Below are 23861 nucleotides of genomic sequence, written 5' to 3' on the forward strand. Positions count from 1 at the left end.
GAAGATGGAAACTGACTTTGTAAATCAAACAATTCATAACAGCAGCGCAAACTGCTGATATCAGGTTTTTACTTTTATCTTAAGAAAAATTGTGATATGATATATAGTTCTATTTATAGAACTCCTGCCAAACCCACACTGTGTCTGAGTTTCTAATCTTTCTGTGTTCCGTCATCGGGTCATAATAAACTAAAAAAGCAAGTTTTCCTTCCTGAAAAGTCATATTTGTATATATAAATATGTTGTATATATTTGATAGCAAAGCTGCCAACATTCTGACAAGGTGTGTGTCCATAGTCCTGAGGCTGGACATGTGTTAGATTGACATGTCTCTCTCCCCTGTCTTCCTGCTCAGCAGCAGGTACTGGCCTCCGGCGCCTGCTTCTCCCCCCCCAGCCACACGGGGGCGCTGCTGATCTTGGCACTCTGGGCCCTGGCCTCTCTGGACTCGCCCTGCATCCCCGCCCCCTCCTTGGCCACGCGCTTGTGGATCTCCGAGGCCATGGTGAGGAAAGCCCTCTCCACATTATCAGAGCTCTTCGCACTGGTCTCCAGGAGGGGGACCTTCAGAGAGGAGGCCATGTCCTGAGGGGACAGGGGCAGGGGGAGTGGAACAAAGAGTACAAATCTGTTAATATGATAAGTCAACAATACATTCATACAGTGTAAACATACTCCATTCATTATTCAACTTAAACGTATCAGCAGTAACATGTACTCATGTTTGACAACTGAGTACACACAGTACATTGAAAATAAAGTGTCCTTATTAATTGAGGAGTTGACATCAATAAATAAGTATATTTCAGCAATACTTTCTCATATTTCAATCCAATTATAACAAAGCAAATAGGTCTTACATTTATAAAACATTTAGCACAACAGGTTTGCTGGAAATTAAGTATGATTTCTGCTCAATATCCCTGACTGTAATTACATATATAGTTTTTCCGTTCCATAATGTATTAATCCATTCATTAAAGAAATGTATTCCTACAAAGGCTTGCCGAACTGTTTAATGAAATTCTGTTCAGTATTACACTGGTTATGACCATGTCACATTTGAAGCTATTTTTAGCTCAATATACACACATCAGTACATTCATAATATTAGGTTTGTGGACATTCTCATTGGAATTATATTTAAAATGACCCTGATTATGACGGTGTCAAGATTTCAGTTATTTTACTTTGTTACTCTAAATTAAACTGAAAGTTGTCAAACTTTACATTTGATACTGCTAACAATGTTGTCTCCTTTTTAAAGCAACCCATTTATTTAAACGACCATCACATGTGATAGTTTAGTTTCTGGAGTGGAACACTGATGTTTACCTGCGCGGTAGAGAGCTCCACCACCTTCTTACTAACCAGGTCCGACTTGTTTCCCACAAGCAGCCTGGAGACATTCTCACAGGCGTAGCGATCGATCTCATCCAGCCACTGCTTGACGTTGTTAAAGGACTCCTGTGGAGAGAAGAGAGAGAGAAGAGAAGCAGGCGAAGAAAAGTTCATATGTAATACACTCTCTCCGACTATGTTGAGGATGATGTGCCAGAAACAACGGCTGACCTGCTCAGTGACGTCGTAGACGATGATAATGCCGTGAGCTCCCCTGTAGTAGCTGGAGGTGATGGTTCGAAACCTCTCCTGACCTGCCGTGTCCCACTGAGACCCACACACACACACACACACACACACACACACACACACACACACACACACACACACACATACAAAGGAGGAGAGCTGCACTGAGGGATGTCCTGGGTCTGTGTACATTCTCCTATTTTTATTAAATTCAATCAAAAGGAGAAGAGGCCTGAATATGACTTCTTCTTTTGTCCTCTCCACTGTTAGGAGACGTTACATCACATTTCATTGAGCTGACGCTTTTATCCAAAGTGCAACAACCTGAGAGAATCAAACTCCGAACAACAAGGCACGTGCAGATATATGCACTTCAAACTAGATCATAGTTAGTGCTGGTGAATCAGTTCCAAGGAAGACTGCAGTGGTGTTTCTGGGGACGGACCTACTGCAAGCAGATGGAGCAGCTCACATGTAGCCAGCTGAAACGCAGCAACGGGGCTCGGACAACAGCTTATGTCTGTTGCTGTTACAGGACTCTTTCTGTGATTAAAACAAAAGACACACCCACACCACTGACTCTGCCTGATACACAAAATCTTACAATCTGTAGTTTCACTGTTTTCCCGTCCATGTCGATGGTCCTGATCTTGAAGTCCACTCCGATGGTGGAGATGTAGCTCTCAGTGTAGGTGTCATCCTGGGGGGGTTCATTAAACAAGCATTATCTTATTAAACGTGTGTGTGTGTGTGTGTGTGTGTGTGTGTGTGTGTGTGTGTGTGTGTGTGTGTGTGTGTGTGTGTGTGTGTGTGTGTGTGTGTGTGTGTGTGTGTGTGTGTGTGTGTGTGTGTGTGTGCGTGCGTGCGTGCGTGCGTGCGTGCGTGCGTGTGTGTGTGTGTGTGTGTGTGTGTGTGTGTGTGTGTGTGTGTGTGTGTGTGTGTGTGTGTGTGTGTGTGTGTGTGTGTGTGTGTGCGTGTGTGTGTGTGTGCCCCTTGCCCGTCAGGCTTCTACGGGCAGGGCGTCCCATAGACCTTCAAAATGCCTATTTTAAGGTTCATTTGGCCATTAAAATGCGTTTTGATGTCATTTTATGCGAGTAATGAGTTTTTATTTCTGATTATTTGTGCAGTACATGTACATGATGTTTAGTTTGCTAGTTATGACGAAGATTACTTCATAAATGCTAACGTTTTTTTGGTGGAAATGTGTTTTTTCACAGCAAAGTCACCCTCTGTACTTGGACTTATTGGGAGAATCTAACGGCAAGAACATCCCAAATATTAATTTAGGTCTTTATTTTAGACCTTTAGTGTTGCCGTCTGTGAGGAAAATACATGGGGCTCAGAGCCTCGTATTTTAAAATCTTTTTTTCCTTCTAATTTGTTATTCTTTTCAAAATAACACACTGTTATTTACTCACCAATAACACACAATTATCCTTGCTTTTATTTATTGGTTTAATTCCATAATCTCGGTCTTTTTTGGCGTCCGTCAGGAACTGAATTTCAAAATAAAAATAACCGGAAACAGACGTAGGCCTATAAGGGACATTTCGAGCATCATTGCGATCGTCAACATTTTTGAGTTTAGGATGGCCGAAGACACTACACTACCCATAATCCCCAGCTATCGTTTAGGACTACAGTCCCCATGATTACTCTTCAAGGTCTGGGATTGGATGTTGGAGTGGCAGTGCGCCAAGGTTACGCCGAGCGTCAAACTGCTGTTTGAAATGGAACGAAACCACGCCAGACTATCCAAAACTGGAATCGAACGCCCCCCCAGAACTATACATGCTGGCTATTGTGTTTCGCAAAATGTTCTATGGGACGTCTCTACTGAACGTTTTCGTTTTTCCCACAATTAGAAGTTGCCATTATTAAACACATTGGTGTTATCAAATGTAAAACATATAATTAATAAATGGGTGAAAATCGCTTGTGTCCATAATGCGCAGCATTAATATATACCCACATGACAGCTCATTGATACTTTGTAATTCTACTCCACTACAATTCAGAGGTTAACCTGGTATTTTTACTCCACTACACTTATTTGTTACTTTGCAGATTCTGATTAATGATGTGAAATATAAACAACCCTTAAATCAGACTTTAGTTACACCTGAGTAAAATTCAGGTAAGGTGATTGTCAAGTGCCAACAATCAGGAGAGATATTTGATAGTTGGTGCTTGAGAAGACTAAACATGTATCTGCAATTGATATGAATGGAAACGAGTAATAACGTATATTAATTACTCGTTATTCTCTACTAATAGTTAATTAAAGACTGTATATTATGGCTATTTTGCACATCCCTTTCAAGATTTTCAAAGGTTTATTGACATATCATACACAACTACGGTGTAGTTATGCAATGAATGAAAAACTTGGGTCACAGGTTCCTCAACAGTGCATTACAAGACATCTATCTATATGTGTGTACCTCCACCATTAAACTGTCGTATTCTGCACATTTCTTATTCTATCTACATACATAAGAGTATAATTAATGTGTATAATATCAGTTAACATAAGTGCTTCAACATAGTTAACATTGCAGAAAAGCAATATATTAGACGTTAATTACTTTGTCAGGCTTAATATTTATCTGTAGATAGATACCCCCAAATGTTTTTTCTTATTTAAAAGAAGACCTTAATCTGTTATTTAATGTTTAAATAAAGGTTCATTCGTTTTTCTATTTTGCACCTCCTCCTATTAATATCGTTGTACATCCAGCACTAAACTGTTTTATTGTAGAGATCACTTATAGTATCTTCTTGATTTTTTATATTCTATATTTCTATCACAGACCTTCTACTTTCCCCCTATGAAAGTATATGTACTCTTAATATTTTTTTAATCAAATATAACACATAAAAACAATAATTCAATAACATGAGGTACACACAGACACTTGTATGTACAACATCTGAAGATGTGTAGTTTTATTCATGCTTTCACATAATTTTACAGCATATTGCTATACTATTTCAGACTCAGTATTTACATTCTTACATTCAAAATTCAATCCAATTCAAATCAGTAATATCTTTAAAAACTACAAGTCCTTTTCTATCAGCTGTGCACCGTTATGGTGTAAATATAACCTATCTATGAATTAGATCAAATGTAAAAGGCAGCCGAATTAGTGTTGATACTGCAAGGAGACGTATTGTGTGAAGAGAAATTGAAGTTGATGTTGTTTAATTGTTGATATATTTATGATCCACGTCAAGTATTCAGTTTCGGCGCCATTTCTTCAGTTTTTCCAAAGGTCTTCTCATCAGGGCTCTATAAATAAAGAACTACGGCAGATCTGTAATATGTAATGCAGCCGAACCGTGTATTACAATGCCGTTATGTGATGACTTTCAAAGAGGAAAGCAAGAACACTCGGAATTAAGTATTATTTTATTCTTTTAAAAATGTTTTCCGGATTTCATATAATATAAACAGCATGCATTGCGGCAAAAACATCCAATCAGCGTAGCTGAGAATCTTGGGTAATCGCTCCAAATGCTACGTCAGTTTCCGGTTATTTTTATTTTGAAATTCAGTTCCTGACGGACGCCAAAAAAGACCGAGATTATGGAATTAAACCAATAAATAAAAGCAAGGATAATTGTGTGTTATTGGTGAGTAAATAACAGTGTGTTATTTTGAAAAGAATAACAAATTAGAAGGAAAAAAAGATTTTGAAATATGAGGCTCTGAGCCCCATGTATTTTCCTCACAGACGGCAACACTAAAGGTCTACAATAAAGACCTACATTAATATTTGGGATGTTCTTGCCTTTAGATTCTCCCAATAAGTCCAAGTACAGAGGGTGACTCTGCTGTGAAAAAACACATTTCCACCAAAAAAACGTTAGCATTCATGAAGTAATCTTTGTCATAACTAGCAAACTAAACATCATGTACATGTACTGCACAAATAATCAGAAATAAAAACTCATTACTCGCATAAAATGACATCAAAACGCATTTTAATGGCCAAATGAACCTTAAAATAGGCATTTTCCACCGAGAATAACACGAAGGTCGGCCATCGTTGTTGATCACGTGGTCTATGAAGGTCTATGGGACGCCCTGCCCGTAGAAGCCTGACGGGCAAGGGGTACCCTGTACGTAATATAGCGACGGGGAGGGGCCCTGACCGTCCGTCAATATGTGACGGGATGGGAGTGAGAACGTGTGTGTGTGTGTGTGTGTGTGTGTGTGTGTGTGTGTGTGTGTGTGTGTGTGTGTGTGTGTGTGTGTGTGTGTGTGTGTGTGTGTGTGTGTGTGTGTGTGTGTGTGTGTGTGTGTGTGTGTGTGTGTGTGTGTGTGTGTGTGTGTGTGTGTGTGTGTGTGTGTGTGTGTGTGTGTGTGTGTGTGTGTGTGTGTGTTACAGGTCTACCGCAAAGCGCAGCAGCAGACACGACTTTCCGACTCCAGAGTCACCGATCAGAAGAAGTTTGAACAAGTAGTCACTGTAGGAGACACACACACACACACACGCATACATACAGACACATACACACATATAGACACACACATACGGACACACACACATACATCAGATGAGGTTATACAACAAGGCACAGTTGGGAGAAGTGCCTGTAAGAACTACAATTCCCATGAGCCACAGGGGCCGAGTGATCCAACTGCTAGAATCGTCTGTGCAGAAAATGAACAAGATGTTTTTTTTCTGTAACTAAGAGCTGTGTATACCTGTAGGTCAGTTTGTAATGTAATATACACACATATAGTATAACACTGGTGCCTGCCCACGCACTGAATTTCATCACACAGCAAGGGGAGAGTTAACGCATCAACAAACACACACAGGACTGCAGAGACCCCTGAACACTGTCCAGGACAAAACTTTGTGGGTCAGCTCTCAGTGTGAGGAGTGGATGTCAGTGTGTACCTGGCAGTAACACACAGCATACAGGAAGAACAACACTTACTATTCAGGATTCATCATCGGAGAGGTGGCTCCTGGCGACACGACCAAAGAATTCAATCCTGGAGGTGAAAACAGTCCGATGATCTCAGGCTCTGTGAAGTGTGTGTGTGTGTGTGTGTGTGTGTGTGTGTGTGTGTGTGTGTGTGTGTGTGTGTGTGTGTGTGTGTGTGTGTGTGTGTGTGTGTGTGTGTGTGTGTGTGTGTGTGTGTGTGTGTGTGTGTGTGTGTGTGTGTGTGTGTGTGTGTGTGTGTGTGTGTGTGTGTGTGTGTGTGTGTGTGTGTCCTTTTGGAGGGCAAATGGCAGAATAAGCTGGAGCAACCGGCTGACTGATGAGCTCTGGGATATGCGATGGCTGAGCATTATTTATTAATAAAGAGCAGCTCAGGTTACACTGGGGACAGCACCTGGAACCAAGATGTTCACACACACACACACACACACACACACTGCTGATTACAATGACCCTAAACTAAGATATGTGTGTGCCTCGTCTCTTAACACACAGCGTCTCCTCTGTTGTACGTCGCTGGACAGACCACCGCTCTTGTGGTTTGTCTGGAACCATGCGTGAGACTTCAAACGAGAAAAACAGAAGGGTGCCAGCCAATGGTTTTATTACACATTTACTTCAATGTATTCGTGTTTTTGTATCTCCTAAGCAGCCTGTCCTCCTACAAAAAACGACCATATAGGTCGATTGTTCAGCAGCTAAATACGACCCAGAGACACGTTTTAAAGTGTAGCCCCTCTAGTGGTCGTGTAAGAAACAACATGCTCCTGTCGATTGCAAACGCTCCGGAGGGTCGTTTATTCACAAATAACCCTCTCTGGAAAATCCTAAATTGTGGAATAGTTTGGCCATTAAAATGCTTTTTTATTCTTATCTAGCGAGAAGTGTATATTGTACTCTTAGGATCCACGTCCAGTGGATGTGTAGGATCTACAGTTTGATAGATATACGAAGATGATTTGAGGTCTCGCCAGGAGAACGTGTATATGCGACAAGCTTCCATGTAAAGTTAGCGTGGGTGAAAACAGTATTTCCGGTCTCGAAGTTTTCATAATAAAACCGGAAGTATTCCCCACACTGTCAAATGATTACGCAGTGATATCTCCATTACTCATCCACTAAAAAACATCAGTTTATCCTTGCTAATTACACAATATTGATTGGTTTAAATTGTGTACAATGCTTTTGTGTTTTTAACCTTCGATTCGGAGAAACAAATAGTTTTTTCGGAGTTTAGACACTACAGAGTTTCCGAAGACACTACACTACCCAGAATCCCCAGCTATCGTTTGGGACTACAACATCCGCCTTGCTTTACAAACCCCGTGATTAGCCCTCAAGCTCTGTGATTGGATATTGGAGTGGCAGTGCGACAAGGTTACGCTGAGCGTCAAAGCTCTTTGAAATGGAATGGAACCACGCCAGACTATCCAAAACTGGACTTGGACGGGTCCAGCCCAGCCCTCCCACCCCCCCAGAATTACACTTGCTGGCTATTGTGTGTTTCGCAACATGTTCTATGGCACGTCTCTACTGGGAAATGTAGTTTTAAATGACGTTTTCGTATTTCCCACAATTAGAAGTTGCCAGTATTAAACTGTATACATCCCTGGAGGTTTAGGGGACACGAAACACATTGGTGTTATGAAATTTAAAACATATAATTAATACATGGGTGACAATTGCTTGTGTCCTTAATGGGCAGCATTAATACCACATGACAGCTGGTATTATGTCTGTGACCCCTCCTGTTGTTAATTGATAAGCCTGAAACATGCACTTGTCAAGGTTCAGATGCACATTTAGCAAATATGGCAGTAGCCATCGATCATCTTAAGTTAAGATACTTTATTGATCCCAAGTTGGGAAATGTTTTTGTTACAGCAGCATGTACTACTTTGTTCTACTCCACTACAATTCAGAGGTTAACCTGGTATTTTTACTCTACTACATTTATTTTTGTTACTTTGCAGATTCTGATTAATGATGTGAAATATAAACAACCCTTAAATCAGACTTTAGTTACACCTGAGTAAAATTCAGCCTTATCAGTTTGTCTGTTTTGCACATCCTCCTGTTAATATCTTTGGACGTCCTGCACTAAACTGTTTTACTGTAGAGATCACTACAGTATCTTCTAGATATTTTCCATTCTATATTTCTATCATTGACCCCTATTTTGTATGTAGGCTACTCTTAATATTTAAATGTTTTCATCAATAACTAAATAAACTTATTCAACAACTACATTCAATAACGTGCTTTAACCACTAGGAGGTGCGGTTTAGACCAGTGGTCTAGTTAATAAAACATAATAATATCGTACATAATATGACTATTCACTTTATTGTGAGTTTAAAACAGAACGGTAAAGGAAAATACAGTTTCAGTCTCTCGATGTGAAGCTTATGCATTGTACCATGAACCTGTATAGACCTGTACAACACACTCTCACTCCCTAAGCGTCCAATAGCGACGTTTGGTCAGTGTCCGTGGCGTCCAATTTTGACGCTCCTAGTCTCCTTCAGCGTCATAAAGGGACGCAAATAGCTTTCAACTGATTGCAATGTATTCCCATCTGCGTCGGGATTTGACGCTCATGGAATAACAGCATTCGTTTATGCCGGCTTCCCTTAAAGGCAATGTGAGCATCCATTCCCATTGGATAACGGAGAATTGTACACCCGGAAGTAAGTACTCCTCTTACTGTCGATTGATTTTACAGTGATATCTGCACTACTCATCGACTAAAAAACACCGGATTATCCTTGTTAATTACACAACATTGATTGGTTTAAATTGTGTGCAATGCTTTTGTATTTTTCCCCTTCGATTCGGAGAAACAAATATGTTTTCTGAGTAAAGGATGGTAGAAGACACTACACTACCCAGAATCCCCAGCTATCGTTTGGCCTACACCATGTGCTCTGTTTGACAAACCCCGTTTTTTTCACCATTCATTCCGATGGCTGGCGTCTATGTCACGTGATCTTCAAATTTCTCCCTGCAGAAAAAGAAAACATGGCCGAAATTCGTTTTATTCTGGGTGTAAAATGCCTATTTTAAAGTTAGTTTGGCCATTAAAATGCGTTTTGATGTCATTTGATGCGAGAAATATGAGTTGTTATTTCAGATTATGTGTGCAGTGGATGTACATGATCTTTAGTTTGCTAGTTATTACGAAGATTACTTCAGGAAATCGCGACGTTTTCATTGTTACCAAGGTGGTTGCTAGGGACGCTGCTATCGATATTATTTCTGTTATGTTGTGTAACTGTTTAATGGTGTTATCTTTATTGCTACCCCCTTCCCCGTCAATGTATAGTGTTGGTCCACAGCCTAAACATATTAGTTTAACAAAATCCGCATCTAAAGATAGCCTACGTTATTTCCCCCCTGTGCAATTCCAGTCTCACATCTCAGAGCACATCGTCATTAACAAATACCGGAAACAGACCAAAATAATAATAATAATAATACCTTATTCCGAGTGTGCTTGCTTTTCTCTTTGAAAGTCATCACATAACGGCATTGTAATACACGGTTCGGCTGCATTACATATTACATATCTGCCGTAGTTCTGTATTTATAGAGCCCTGATGAGAAGACAAACATGAGGAACTGAAAACGTGACGTGGATCATAAATATATCAGCCATTAAACAACATCTTACATTTCTTTTCACACAATACGTCTCCTTGCAGTATCAACACTAATTCGGCTCACTTTTATATTTGATCCAATTGGTAGATAGGCTGTATTTACACCATAAAGGTGCACAGCTGATATCAAGGGACACCTGGTGGTTAAAGCATGTTATTGAATTTCAATATTTTTATTATTAGATATTAATACGATCCCTATAAAGTATATTCATTACTCGTTATTCTCTACTAATAGTTAATTAAAGACTGTATGTAATGACTATTTTGCACATCCCGTTCAAGATTTCATGATTTTCTAAGGTTTATTGACATATCATATAGGACTACACAACTGTGGTGTAGTTCTGCACTGAATGAAAAACTTGGGTTGCAGGTTCCTCAATAGTGCATTACAAGACATCTATCAATATTTGTGCATACCTCCAGCAATGTTAACTATGTTGAATCACTTATTTTAACTGATATTATACATAATGTATTACTCTTATAAGATGTATGTAGATATTTCATCTCCGGCCTTGTCAGGTATTGAACAATCAATAAATAAAGAACACAGAATTGTTGAATATAAAACACAGAATGTATGTGATTATACTAAATGATTTTCAAATAAACACAACTGCATATTTAACTGTTACACATGCTGATGTAACGCAAATGTTCCAACTTGGGATCAATAAAGTATATCTTATCTTAAGCTGATCGATGGCTACTGCCATATTTGCAAAATGTGCCTCTGAACCTTGACAAGTGCATGTTTCAGGCTTATCAATTAATGTAATGTAATGTTATCACAGGGGTCACACACATAAGACCAGCTGTTAAATAAAGCTCTTCTGACCTTAGCTGGCATGTGGGTATATATATTAATACTGCCCATATTGGGCACAAGCAATTTTCACCCATTTATTAATTATATGTTTTAAATGTGAGTGTTTCCTGTCCCCTAAACCTCCAGGGATGTACACAGTTTAATACGGGCAACTTCTTATTATGGGAAATACGAAAACGTCTTTTAAAACTACAACTCCCAGTAGAGACGTGCCATAGAGAACATGTTGCGAAACAGAATAGCCAGCATGTGTAGTTCTGGGGACGGGGTGGGGGAGGGGGGATGCGGTGGACCCGTTCAAATCCAGTTTTGGACAGTCTGCCGTGGTTCCATCCCATTTCAAGTGCTGTTCGAGAATCGGCTTAACCCTCGGAGCACACTCTCCAATCACAGAGCTTGAGGACTATCACGGGGTTTGTCAAGAGCACATGGTGTAGTCCAAACGATAGCTGGGGATTCTGGGTAGTGTAGTGTCTTCTGCCATCCTTTACTCCTGGGAATGGACGCTCACATTACCTTTAAGGGCAGCCGACATAAACGAATGCCGTGCTTCCATGAGCGTCAAATCCCGACGCAGATGGGAATACATTGCAATCAGTTGAAAGCTATTTGCGTCTCTTTATGACGCTGAAGGAGCCTAGGAGCGTCACAATTGGACGCCACGGACACTGACCAAACGTCGCTATTGGACGCTTAGGGAGTGAGAGTGTGTTGACCTGTAACAGTCAACTGCATGAGGAGTTGGAAAGGTAGTTCAGAAAATCAGTAATATCTTTAAAAACTACAAAAAAGTCCCTTTCTATCAGCTGTGCACCGTTATGGTGTAAATACAGACTATCTACTAATTGGATCAAATATAAAAGTCAGCCGAATTAGTGTTGATACTGCAAGGAGACGTATTGTGTGAAAAGAAATGGAAGATGTTGTTTAATTGTTGATATATTTATGGTCCACGTCACGTATTCAGTTTTGGCGGAATCTCTTCCAGTTTGTCAAAAGGTCTTCTGATCAGGGCTCTATAAATACATATCTAGGGCAGATATGTAATATTTAATGCAGCCGAACCGTGTATTGCAATGCCGTTATGTGATGACTTTCAAAGAGAAAAGCAAGAACACTCGGAATAAAGTATTATTATTTTTTTTATTTTTTTAATGTTTTCCGATTTCATATCACATAAACACCATATCCCGACGTGCATTGTGGCGTGATTTTAGCCTATCAAAACCTCTGAAAAAAGAAATGTGTCTCTCAGAATCGAAAGAGAAAAACCTATGGGAAAAACACAAAAGCATTGTACAGAATTTAAACCAATTAATGTCGTATAATTAACTAGGATAAACTGATGTTTTTTAGTGGATGAGTAGTGCAGATATCACTGTTAAATCATTTGATCATTGGTTTTATTATGAAAACGGCGAGACCGGAAATACTGTTTTCAACCCGTAACTTTACATGGAAGCTTGTCGCATATACACGTTGTCCTGACGAAACCTCAAATCATCTTCGTAATATCTATCAAACTATAGATCCTACATATCGACTGGACGTGGATTCTAAAAGTACAATATATGCTTCTCGCTAGAAATCTAATCATAAAGCGTTTTAATGGACAAACTATCCTACAATTTAGGATTTTACAGAGAGGGTTATTTGTGAATAAACAACCCTCTGTAAAGTTTGCATTCAACGGGAGCACTCGAGGCCGACAATTTTCAAACGTAATTATAGGTCGTATTAAGCGCTTGAACAAACGACATATTTGGTCGTAATAAGGGCTTAAACAATCGACCCATTTGGTGGTATGAGTTGGAGGACTTGTTGCTCCTAAGTCTGTGATCATAGGGCTCTAGTGTGGCCTCTTGGGGGCGGTGGAAACAAACTCTAAACACAAGACTGAAAGATGATCACCTTAAGGGCAACACAAACGACATTTTGGATGTATTTATTTCTGTCTGCCTTTTTTGGACAGATAGAGATACCAGGACAGCGGGAGAGAGTGGGGGCGAACTGTGCCACGGGTTGGGGGCTAGATTCAATGACTTGTTGATGAAAGGACTTGTTCACATGGGGCCCCCACTCTACAAGGGGACCCAACCTGGTGATTCATTGTTATACAAGTATATTGATTGGTCTCATTTTATTTTGTTTTGCCATCGGGTCTATTGTGTTTTACTTTGTACTCACCAAAGTCATAGCTGACTACATCTATTAAAAAGTCAGACAGACAGGACTTGAATCTGATTGGTTGTTAACGGCAAGGCCAGTTTTTATATCACTCCATGGAGGTAAAACTGTGAGTACACTTAACTCTCTGTTATAATTCCTCATTGCACCAGCAGCAGGACATTATCAGTTGTTTTGTTAAAGAGCAAAACTGCTTACATTTTTAGCTTAAAACCCATTATTTGTGTCATGGCTAAATTATATTAATATGTTCTGTTTCTTCAATAAAGATTTGCCTAAAAACCCCTTACTGTCACTTAAACCCTCACTAAGAGAATTGTTTGTTTTTGTTCCTCATCAGAAGACTTGTTGTCCAGCGAGCGTGCACAGCACACACACACACACACACCGAACTGCCCGATTATTCCCCCTATTACTCGTTTTATGAAGGAGATGTCCGGTCACCAGGGCGCATGATGTGTGTGTGTGTGTGTGTGTGTGTGTGTGTGTGTGTGTGTGTGTGTGTGTGTGTGTGTGTGTGTGTGTGTGTGTGTGTGTGTGTGTGTGTGTGTGTGTGGTGTGTGTGTGTGTGTGTGTGTGTGTGTGTGTGTGTGTGTGTGTGTGTGTGTGTGTGTGTGTGTGTGTGTGTGTGTGTGTGTGTGTGTGTGTGTGTGTGTGTGTGTGTGTGTGTGTGTGTGTCAGACCGGCATATAACATGACATACCTGCTGCAACCCTGTGCTGCTGCTTCTTCTCTGCCTCACCCTCTATTGCTGGAGGCAGCTCCACCTCATCTGATCTCTGATATGAAAGCAATCGTGTTATGATCATATTGAGCTATTGGTGTGAGTCTAACATTAAACAAGCAGTCTGCTTGTCATACATTGCTGACGATACATTTTAAGAGGCAATTTGTTGAGTCACTGCCGCTAAATGCCGGTAGCATCAAGCTAGCAAATCCTGCATTAGCCTCACATCAACAGGTGTAGACAGAACATCCAATTATCCTGAGCTAATTTACTGAATAAACCAACTCACATCTCCTGACTTTTGTTTCACTCAACTCATTAGACTATAGGCTCTGTGCACAAGATGGCGTCTATCAACTTCCGCCGGCTGGGTGTGCGGCTGAGTACTTCCGGTTTGAGTACAGAGTTTTGACAGTTTGTTATGTCACACCGAGAGCAAGAATGAGCGGATTTCGGGGGAAAGAAAAGCGATTGGCCTTCCAGCGTGTAAGAAAGTCGGCACTACATTGCTGTGTGCCCCTTTGGACAAATTCGTCCCGTTATCAGAATCAGAATACCTTTATTAGTCCCACAGTTTCACGATCTGTCTGTGTTGTGTTTTGTCTTGTTTAGATCTGTCTGTGGTTCCCTGTCGTTAGTTTCCCTGGTGTGTCTAATTTACCCGATTGTGTTCCCCTGGTGCCCCTGTGTTTTCTCCTCCCTCCTCACCTGTGTCTTGTTTGTGTGATTAGTCTTGTGTGTATTTAAGTTCTGGTTTCTCTGTCTGTCTTTTTCGGTTCGTCTTGTGATTTGATGTGGTACGGGAAAGTGTGAAAACAACGATATTTGGAATACCAATAAGTTGCTGTTTGTACGATCCTCTCCCCTAACAGCATTTATGTGGGGGGGGGGGCCTATCTGAGTGTTCATGATGGCTGAAAGAGGAGAAATAACGAAGGGAATTGACGTGCATTCAGGAATGCAGGAAGCTGTGACAAAGAATGCGGAAGTGGAGCAGGAGACGGGGAAAATGGCGGTGGAGAAGTCTAATAACAAGACGAAAAGATGTGAGGGCGAAGGAGAGAAAGCAGCGAAGGACACAGAGGCTGGAGAGGCTGTCTGGGCTGCATCTCTGGAAAGAGGGCCGGCTGGAGTGAAGACGGGAGTGAAGACGGGAGTGAAGACGGGAGTGACGGCCGCGAAAATGGCGGAGGTCCCGCGAGGCGGAGGTGGAGTTGAGGGAGCGGAGGAGAATGGAGATTCTGGGGAAAAGAATGGTCCAAACGACGGAGTGACCGGGGGAAACAGCAGGAGAACAAGTGAAGATGGAAAGAGGAGCGAAAAGAGAAGAGAAAAAGAGGGAGTGAGCGACGAGGAAGAGGGAGAAAATGCGGAGGAGCGGGTGAGCTCAGTGATGGGTCATTCTGAAGAGATTAGCCGCGTTCACACTGCGGTACTTTTCCCACAAAGGTTCATGCGAACTTAGTTCATGCGAACTCTTTAGTTCTCATGAACTAAGTACAGATCGCGTTCACACCGGAAAAAGTCCCTGGGGGTGGATTAGGCAAATGAAGCCGCTGACGTCACTTCTTCTTCTTCTGCTTTGGATTTACTGGCAGGCCGCAAACCACTTCACGGCGTATACTGCCGCCCAAAGTCCCCGGCCGGAAGTCCCCGGAGTTGGGGAAGGCTTCAGTAGAAGCTGCTGGGAGTCCCAGCAGCTTCTACTGAAGCCTTCCGAGTAAATCGCCAGAACGCCGACACCTCCTCATCTCCACCGCTCCCATGTTTTATTTTGTGTTGCCATAAGTTAGTCTCTCTGCGTTTCTGCGCTGGGCTAATGCTAATGCTAATAATGCTAATGCGAGGAAAATAAAATGGCGGCTTCACAAAACTTTTTGGGAGTTTTACGGGGCGTGGTTTGCAATCCACCCAGCCAATCAGGAATATAGCTCTTTTCTCAAAAAAGAGCCGCTCGAAAGTCCCTGCTCTCTAGCAGGGACTTTCCAGGGGGTAAAAAGGTTCGCATGAACTACTTTTAGTACCGGCTCTTTTTGGTGTGAACGCGATCATGAACTAAGTTCGCATGAACCTTTGTGGGAAAAGTACCGCAGTGTGAACGCGGCTATTGCGGCAGTGGGGGGTGAAACCAGCATCAAACATGAGGCGCTTTCTGCCGGGAACAGGAAGAGATGGAATAGCAGATGGAACCCGCTTTCTGAGGGTTGGATTTAATGACAAGGTCCGATCCCTCCCATATTCCACCAAGTTCAACACAGTGGGGGGATCGGATTACTTCAGAGTCATACACGACAACCAGGAGAGAGTCTGCAGGAAATGCAATAAGGCGGGACATATGATGAAGGAATGCCCAGAAATAATGTGTTATGAGTGCAAGACAATGGGGCATTGCGCAGCTAACTGTGGCGAACAGGGCGGGGGAGGAGCGGAGAGTGGGAATGAGGAGGGGATGGATGGGGAGGTGACTGTGGGTGGGGGGGGGAAGCAGGGGGGAAAAGACCACGTGAGGGTGGGAGTGATGATGATGTGATGTTGAATGGAGGGAGAAAGGATGCAGAGCCACGGGGGAAAGGATGGGGGGATAGGATGGACGAAGAGGAGGAAGAGGAGGAGCAGAGACAGAGAGGGGAGGAACTTATGAGAGTGAAGATATTAAGGCATAAAAAGGACGAAATTGAGTAAGAGGAATAACGACGCGGTGGTGAGGGAGGTGGAAGAGAAGGTGGGAGATAGTGAAGGACAATCGAGCGATGAGGGGAACATGAGTGATGTTTGGAATAGTGGGGATAGTGAGAGGGAGGAGAGTGGGACTGAGGAGCAGAGACAGAAGAGAAAGGACCTTAGATTTAGAGGGGGTTGAAGGGGATAAAAGAGGAAAAGAAGCCATACGAGCGAGGAGGGAGGAGCTCAAGGGTTGGAAGCGAATATCAGTAAACATAGGGGAGGAAAATGAGGAAGGTGTCTGGGTGGAGTGCGAGGAGAATGTACATCACCTCAGGGTTAGGCAAAGGCCGTTGGGGGGAGGAGGGGGAAACCGTGGCGATATGGAGGGACATGTGGGAAAAGAGAAGAGCAAAGGCGATAGCTATCACTTGGATGGACGTGGAGGAAGGGTGTTGGGGATGGGGATATGTGGGAATAAAGATGTGATGCAAGGTGCAGGTGGGGAGGGTGAGCAGGAGGAACAGGGGAGAGGGAGATAAGGGAAATGGGGGGGGGGGGGGGAATTGATGTGGAAGATGGGTCGGGTCGTAATTCTGGTCTGTTTTGATGTGGTGTTGATATGAGTGGAGGTGGAGAGCACTAATTAATGTGTGTGATAAAGCAACACACTCTCACTCCCTAAGCGTCCAATAGCGACGTTTGGTCAGTGTCCGTGGCGTCCAGTTGTGACGCTCCTAGGCTCCTTCAGCGTCATAAAGGGACGCAAATAGCTTTCAACTGATTGCAATGTATTCCCATCTGCGTCGGGATTTGACGCTCATGGAAGCACGGCATTCGTTTATGTCGGACGTTTTCTAATAAAAAAAAAAAAAAGATATGGCTTGTTCCTCGGTGAGTGTTCTGTTTAGTCTTTATTTAATAGTATAGCCTTGAAATAAAGGAGTTTTTTGTCACTTTAATCTGCATTTGGGTCCTGCTTCCTACACACACCGTAACAGTACGAACCCACCAAGAAATGGACCCAGCAGATGATCCATTTGAGGTGGAACTTCAACATTTTTCCTTTTATCTGGCTTGCTGCTATGATTGGTGGAAGGGAGCGTCCAGTGTTCTGCAGAAGGAGGCTGCTCTGGTGGAGGCGCACCAGTTGGCTATGGAGAAACCAGGCTTGGTGAAATTCTTACCTGGCTGGATTTTCAACTTTTCAACTTCCTCTGGGTGTGTGATTTCCAGCCTGCTGACCTGACGGAGGTCCAGGCTAGCAGCCCGAGCCCGGCTGCTAGCCTGAGACCCCCTCCAAGGTCTCTGCCTTGCCCCCGGGCCGTCCGCCCGAGATCCCTTCCGGGTCCTCCGCTGTGCTCCTGGGTTGTCATCCCAAACCCGTCCTCCTGACCCCCTCCACCCACCCTGGAGGCCCTAGTTTTGTGAATAAAGTTGTTTTAATTGAAATAAAGGAGTTTTTTGTCACTTGACTCTGCATTTGGGTCCTGCTTCCTACACACACCGTAACACACAGAGGGGACATGTGCAGCGTTACAGCAGGAAAGAGCCACAGACAGCTTAGTGTTGAATATCTTACATGCGTTAAAAAGTACTAAGTTATAATATAATAAACAATATGCTAAAAAAGTACTAAGTTATAATATAATAAACAATATGCTAAAAAAAAGATAAAAAGTTACATAATTTTCAAAAATACAGATAAAACACAAATCAAATCTACAAATCAAATCCTGTAGCAGTTCTTAGGATTTAGCAGCCCGGTATATATATTAGTTATTAAAGATGGCATATGTATATAAAGTATATATTGCACATAAAGCACATAGTTTGACGGTATTTAACAGCAGCAAGTTACACAATGTTATAGTCGGGAGATAAGTTTCCATTCATTTGGGCAAGCCTGGGCAACAACGATTAAAAGATTTCTTGCTCCCAAACCAATTGTGTATTTCATTACAAAAAGCAGTTATACCATACTATGTTTAGGTACTATTGAATTATATCCTCAAAACAAACGCACACATAAATAACAAAGGAAAATACATAATTTAATAAATCCACGATATGATAACATTTTACAGATTCATTTAATAAACTTTTACAAAACAGGGGGGAAAATACATATTTAAACATTTCTATTAGTCTCTGCATATTTAAGTAATGCTAGTTTATGTAACAGATGAACAGATGTACAATATCCAGAAAGTAGATGCAAAAAATATATATAATGTGTTTCCAACATATCCTCTGAAAGAGTGTTAGTCGTTGAGTTGAGTAGTGAGCCATTCGTTTTTTTTCCGTGGTGCGATGTCTGCTGAGAAGTCCTTGTATGCCTCGCTGACTTTGAGGACATCTGGGTCTGGCAGCCCCCCCCCCCCCCCCCGCACGGCCTTGTAACGTGTACTCCTTTGAACATGTTTATATGATAATTAGGACTTTAAGAACCATTTTACACTCAGACAACAATCACAAAGTTGTAGCAGGCTACATACAATTAGGACAATAGATATGACCTTACAGCGTCAGCAACTGTAGACTGCTTTGGCTTAGTGGAAGTGAACACCATGTCACTCACTGTGCCTGGTTTCACACCCTATTAATTACACAAACGAATTGAAAAGGTCGTTGATGCAACATACGAGATCAGCTCTGGGCACAAAGGAAATACTCATTACACCGTGGATTGGTTGTGAACACATACTGTACTTACCATGGTTCTTGGCTTGTGCCATCGCTGCTCTGTTTCAGTGCAGCTGAGGACAGGGGGACAGCAGCTGAGGACAGGGGGACAGCAGCTGAGGACAGGGGACAGCAGCCAGGTTGAGTGTGGAGTAGTGTGCGCTCTGGAACAGCAGTGCAACATGGTGGTTGCAGAGGGCTGTTCCAGCCACACAGGAACACTGCTTCATACAACACGGACAAATGAGAAAGCTGAGAGCAGGCTGATCAGTAGTAGTAGGTGTGGGAAAAGGCTAAAGGTTGTCGGTCACATCACAAACACAGAAGTTCTGCTGTTTGGAATACTGTCATGTAAGGACATTCAAACAGATACGCATGTATAGCCTGTCTCAGCTCTCTCAATTTATTATTGAGAGAGCGGTAGTGGCGAAGTCGATAGGGACTTGGCTTGGCAACTGGAAGGTCACCAGTTCAAGTCCCGGCAACACCAAGTGCTACCGAGGTGTCCCTGAGCAAGGCACCGTTCCCCACACTGCTCCCTGGGCGCAGTTCAAAATGGCAGCACACTGCTCCTAACACTAGGATGGGTCAAATGCAGAGAAACAATTTCCCCACGGGGATTAATAAAAGTCCATCTTATCTTATCTTATATTATAACTACATAAAATAGTGTTAGTAGAACGTGGAACAACTTAACATAGATGTAGGGTACACAACCAGCACTTACCTAACACTGGCCAATACAATACAATACCCTACATGGATGATACTAACCATTCAGTAAAGAACAGCAGCCGTCACAACCAGTTTCTGGGGTTTCCATGAAAGCAGAGACGGTTTTCAACCTCATTAAGAATCTTTGATGAAAGCTAAGTTTGGGTTTAGCTAATGTATTTATCATTTTACACAAGAGGGTTACAAAACGAAAATAAATCTGTAGCCCCTTCATGCTACACACACATAGCTAGCTACCAGTTGATGTGAGCACATGTATTGTCACTATGTAATCTGTTGCAACACGTCAGCTAGCTGGGCTGATTTGAATCCTAAATCACAGGTTACCTACTCTAGCCACATCAAAACCCCAGAACATGAACCTGACTGAGGCTTTGAACCGATTAACACTTTTTATTGTCCTCCCTACTCTGAGATCGTGAGGCTTTCATTCTTTCTCATGGACCTGTAACGGCCCGTCCACACAGCGGCGTGCGTTGAAGCTTCCAACGCTTCTGCCCATTCACTTTGAATGAGGTGATGTCACTTTTAGCCGAACTGCATTTTGGGAAGCGACGTGGAGCGTTGCTGGCTTCAAAAGTTGAGCAATGTTCAACTTTTGACGCCTCGACGGAGACGTCAGCCAATGAAATCCCGTTTATGCAAATTTGCCAGTACAAGCGCTAGCCAATCAAACCGTGTGTATGCTGGGAGAGACTACGCAGGTAATTTCCTCATATTCCAAAAAATGGAGGGAAAATTCATCATAGCAGTAGTGAATCACCCGGTGCTGAATGATCAGTCTCTGTTCACCTACCGGGATACAAACCGGAGGAGCGAGGCATGGAGAGAGGGGGCAGAGACAGTGGGTGAAACTGGTAGGTTTTCGCCTGTTTGGGGATTTTATATCCAGTTTACTTCGTTTTAACATTGCTACTGCTTTGTATGTCGGGGCGGGAGATTCATGTGATTGGTTGTTGGTCGCGTTGCTCCCAAAAAATCCCCAAGCTTCAGATACGCCCACCTCCAAGCATCAACGCACGCTGCTGTGTGGACGCTCCGTAACAGCTAGCCCTGATGCTCACTCTCCCTGAAGGTAGATCTTTGTTTGAAACTGTGGGGAATTGGATATCATTCATATTATCCAAAAACACGTAATAGTACATCATTAAAACGCTTTACACTGTATCAAGACAGTCAAGTTGTCAAAGTTAGCCAGTAACTACAGCTTTGTTTGTCACTTACCTTCATAATTGTCGACGTAGCTGGATATGTAGCTACATCTTGAACCCCTTTTCTCTTTTGCTCCTCGGGGCTGAGCCTGCCGCTTGTACCAGCCGATGTACATCACTGATGTTAACCTTCGGCAGGTCTTGGAGACATCGAGTGTAAAATAGTGCCTATATAATATCTATACGCTATCTCTCTCGCTATATATACGCTATCTATCGCTCTTCCCTCTATCGCTCTACTGTAGACCGGAAGTTTACAACCGCACACCCAGCCGCCGGAAGTTGATAGACGCCATCTTGTGCAACGAGCCCATTCTTCTGCTGGCGTTTCATTGTTGTTTTCTGTCGAATTCAATACTGTAGTTCAAAACCGCGGTACCTGCTCACCATCTGTGAGCTATTTTTAGAATGCGCACGCTACGTTGGTTGTCGCGTTCGCGTGCGTCCACCTGGGCAGGCTGTGTGTGTCCTTCTCCCGTGACGATAACGGCTTGAGGTTAAAAAAATAAAAATAAACTAATTTGAAACTGGGGGGGGGGGGGGGACACACGGGCAGAGCTTGGAGCAATAATGCAGATTTGTTTGACTTTTTTACACTTTGTTGTGCTCCTCTTTTCCTCCTCTCTTGTCTCTGATTGTGAGTGTGTGCATTCGTGCGTGGGGGGGGGGGGGAGCGGGGCCCCGCCCTTCAGAAACAGCGGAGGGAGAATGTGAATACGCAAAGCAGAAACATGCACATGGATAAATAACATAGGCGTTTAGTTTATTTAATAAAAGAGCACATGTTCAATGTGAAAAGGGACCGTAGATAGATTACTTCAGTTGCAATGTTGTGCTATATATATATTATTTTTTAATTTAAAAAAACACCTTAAATTTCAGACGGGGCTTCGTTTTTCCGCCAAGACAACGGGGAAACACTGATATGTGATTAGGTCTATATGTTATGCATTTTACTGCCGTCCTCATTTCCTTCCTCCCTTTGTTTCCTTTCCTCTTGTTCTTAATTATTTTCATCTTATCTCCCTGTTTCTTCTTTTGATTTAATGTCCTCTTTTTTTTCTCAATCTTTTCTGGACTTCTCTTCTCTTGCTACCTTTTATTCCATCTTTCTTTCATCTCCTTTCCTTCTTTTCTCTTTCTTTCCTTCATCTCCTTTCCTTTCATTTACTCTTATTCCTGTGTCTCTCCTTTACTCCTCTCTCCTACGTTTCTTCTTTTTTTAAACTAGATGAAGGACAAAGAGAAAGCAATGCAATCATATTCTCTGCTGATTCCCGTGTGTGACCCCCTGGTCACGGGAGCGAGCTGGGAGCAGGGGATTGTGGGATATGTGATGGCTGAGCAGCTGTGATGGGGTCAGGGGTCGGCAGCCCTGGCGACGGCCTGTTGCCGGGGCAGAGGCGGCAGCGCGGTGGTTGCCAAGCAGGGCGGCTTTGTGGTGCTTCTGATGGAGCATGGAGGTGGGAAAACTGGGGGAAGGGACCGGGAGAAAGAAAAGAAATAAAGAAAAAGAGATGAACAAAGACAGAGGGTTAGAAAACAAGAGGAAGGGTGGGAAAATGAGAAAAGAAAGAAAATGGAGCCATGTTCTAAAGCCATAGAGTTAGACTATGGGAGAGACGTGGAGGGAAGAGGGAGAATTACAAATGATGTTTGCACATTTGAACTCTGTGTTCCCAACAGATCAGGGAATGATGGAAGAAGAATAGAAGCATAGGGCTCATTACATAAAACAGAACACCTTCTCGTCCTGTCTTAACTGCAACGAGTCATCCCATTAAGGATGCAATACCTCAACTCTCGCTGTGCCTTATTCTATCTCACCCCCCCCCCCCCCCCCCGTCTTCTCCTGACCTAAAGTCTCTGTACCTGTAAAATGGTCCAAGAACCTAAAAGTGTCATGTTACAGGTCAGGTTACCTTTTAATCATGATATGACAGTGCTCATGGTGTTCCCAATCTGCATCAGCATTGTCTTTCAGACCTGAGAGCAGTGCTGCTGCTTTCTGTTGACCTGAGGAGGGTACGGCAGTGCTGCTGCTTTCTGTTGACCTGAGGAGGGTACGGCAGTGCTGCTGCTTTCTGTTGACCTGAGGAGGGTACGGCAGTGCTGCGGCTTTCTGTTGACCTGAGGAGGGTACGGCAGTGCTGCTGCTTTCTGTTGACCTGAGGAGGGTACGGCAGTGCTGCTGCTTTCTGTTGACCTGAGGAGGGTACGGCAGTGCTGCGGCTTTCTGTTGACCTGAGGAGGGTACGGCAGTGCTGCTGCTTTCTGTTGACCTGAGGAGGGTACGGCAGTGCTGCTGCTTTCTGTTGACCTGAGGAGGGTACGGCAGTGCTGCTGCTTTCTGTTGACCTGAGGAGGGTACGGCAGTGCTGCTGCTTTCTGTTGACCTGAGGAGGGTACGGCAGCCAGGGACCGACGGGTCTGTAATAGCTCAATTATTTTTCTGAGGTAAGATTGGTTTTTTGGAATTACAATCCTTAAAGCCATCCTAAAAGGAGATAGATATCATTTAGACCTGGGAATCTTCTGTGACAACGCCTGAGGACCCTTAATGATCTGACCAAGGAAACTGAATGAGTTTTAACCCACTA

General features: G+C 42.9%; 1 protein-coding gene across 1 annotated transcript; it reads right to left on the reverse strand.

Moving 5' to 3' along the window:
- Positions 1-351: 351 nt before the first annotated feature.
- On the reverse strand, positions 352-6633 carry LOC117457426 (ras-related protein Rab-1B-like). The gene is made up of 6 exons (XM_034097515.1): positions 6550-6633; positions 5997-6069; positions 2195-2290; positions 1573-1668; positions 1336-1467; positions 352-585 (listed from the first exon to the last, which is right to left on the reverse strand). Exons 1-6 carry the CDS (start codon positions 6564-6566, stop codon positions 352-354), a joined length of 648 nt encoding a protein of 215 aa, XP_033953406.1. The 5' UTR covers positions 6567-6633.
- Between the last annotated feature and the right edge of the window lie 17228 nt (positions 6634-23861).

This window comes from Pseudochaenichthys georgianus, chromosome 13, assembly GCF_902827115.2.
Source record: "Pseudochaenichthys georgianus chromosome 13, fPseGeo1.2, whole genome shotgun sequence".
Taxonomy (NCBI): domain Eukaryota; kingdom Metazoa; phylum Chordata; class Actinopteri; order Perciformes; family Channichthyidae; genus Pseudochaenichthys; species Pseudochaenichthys georgianus.

Bases quoted from the DNA above. Each gene is read 5' to 3' on its own strand.
- LOC117457426 (XM_034097515.1), bottom strand. The intron at 1,669-2,194 runs GTAAGATTTTGT...TGTGGGTCTCAG, and splicing joins AAACAGTGAAACTACAGATT to TGGGACACGGCAGGTCAGGA. The intron at 1,468-1,572 runs GTCAGCCGTTGT...TTCTCTCCACAG, and splicing joins TCTACGACGTCACTGAGCAG to GAGTCCTTTAACAACGTCAA.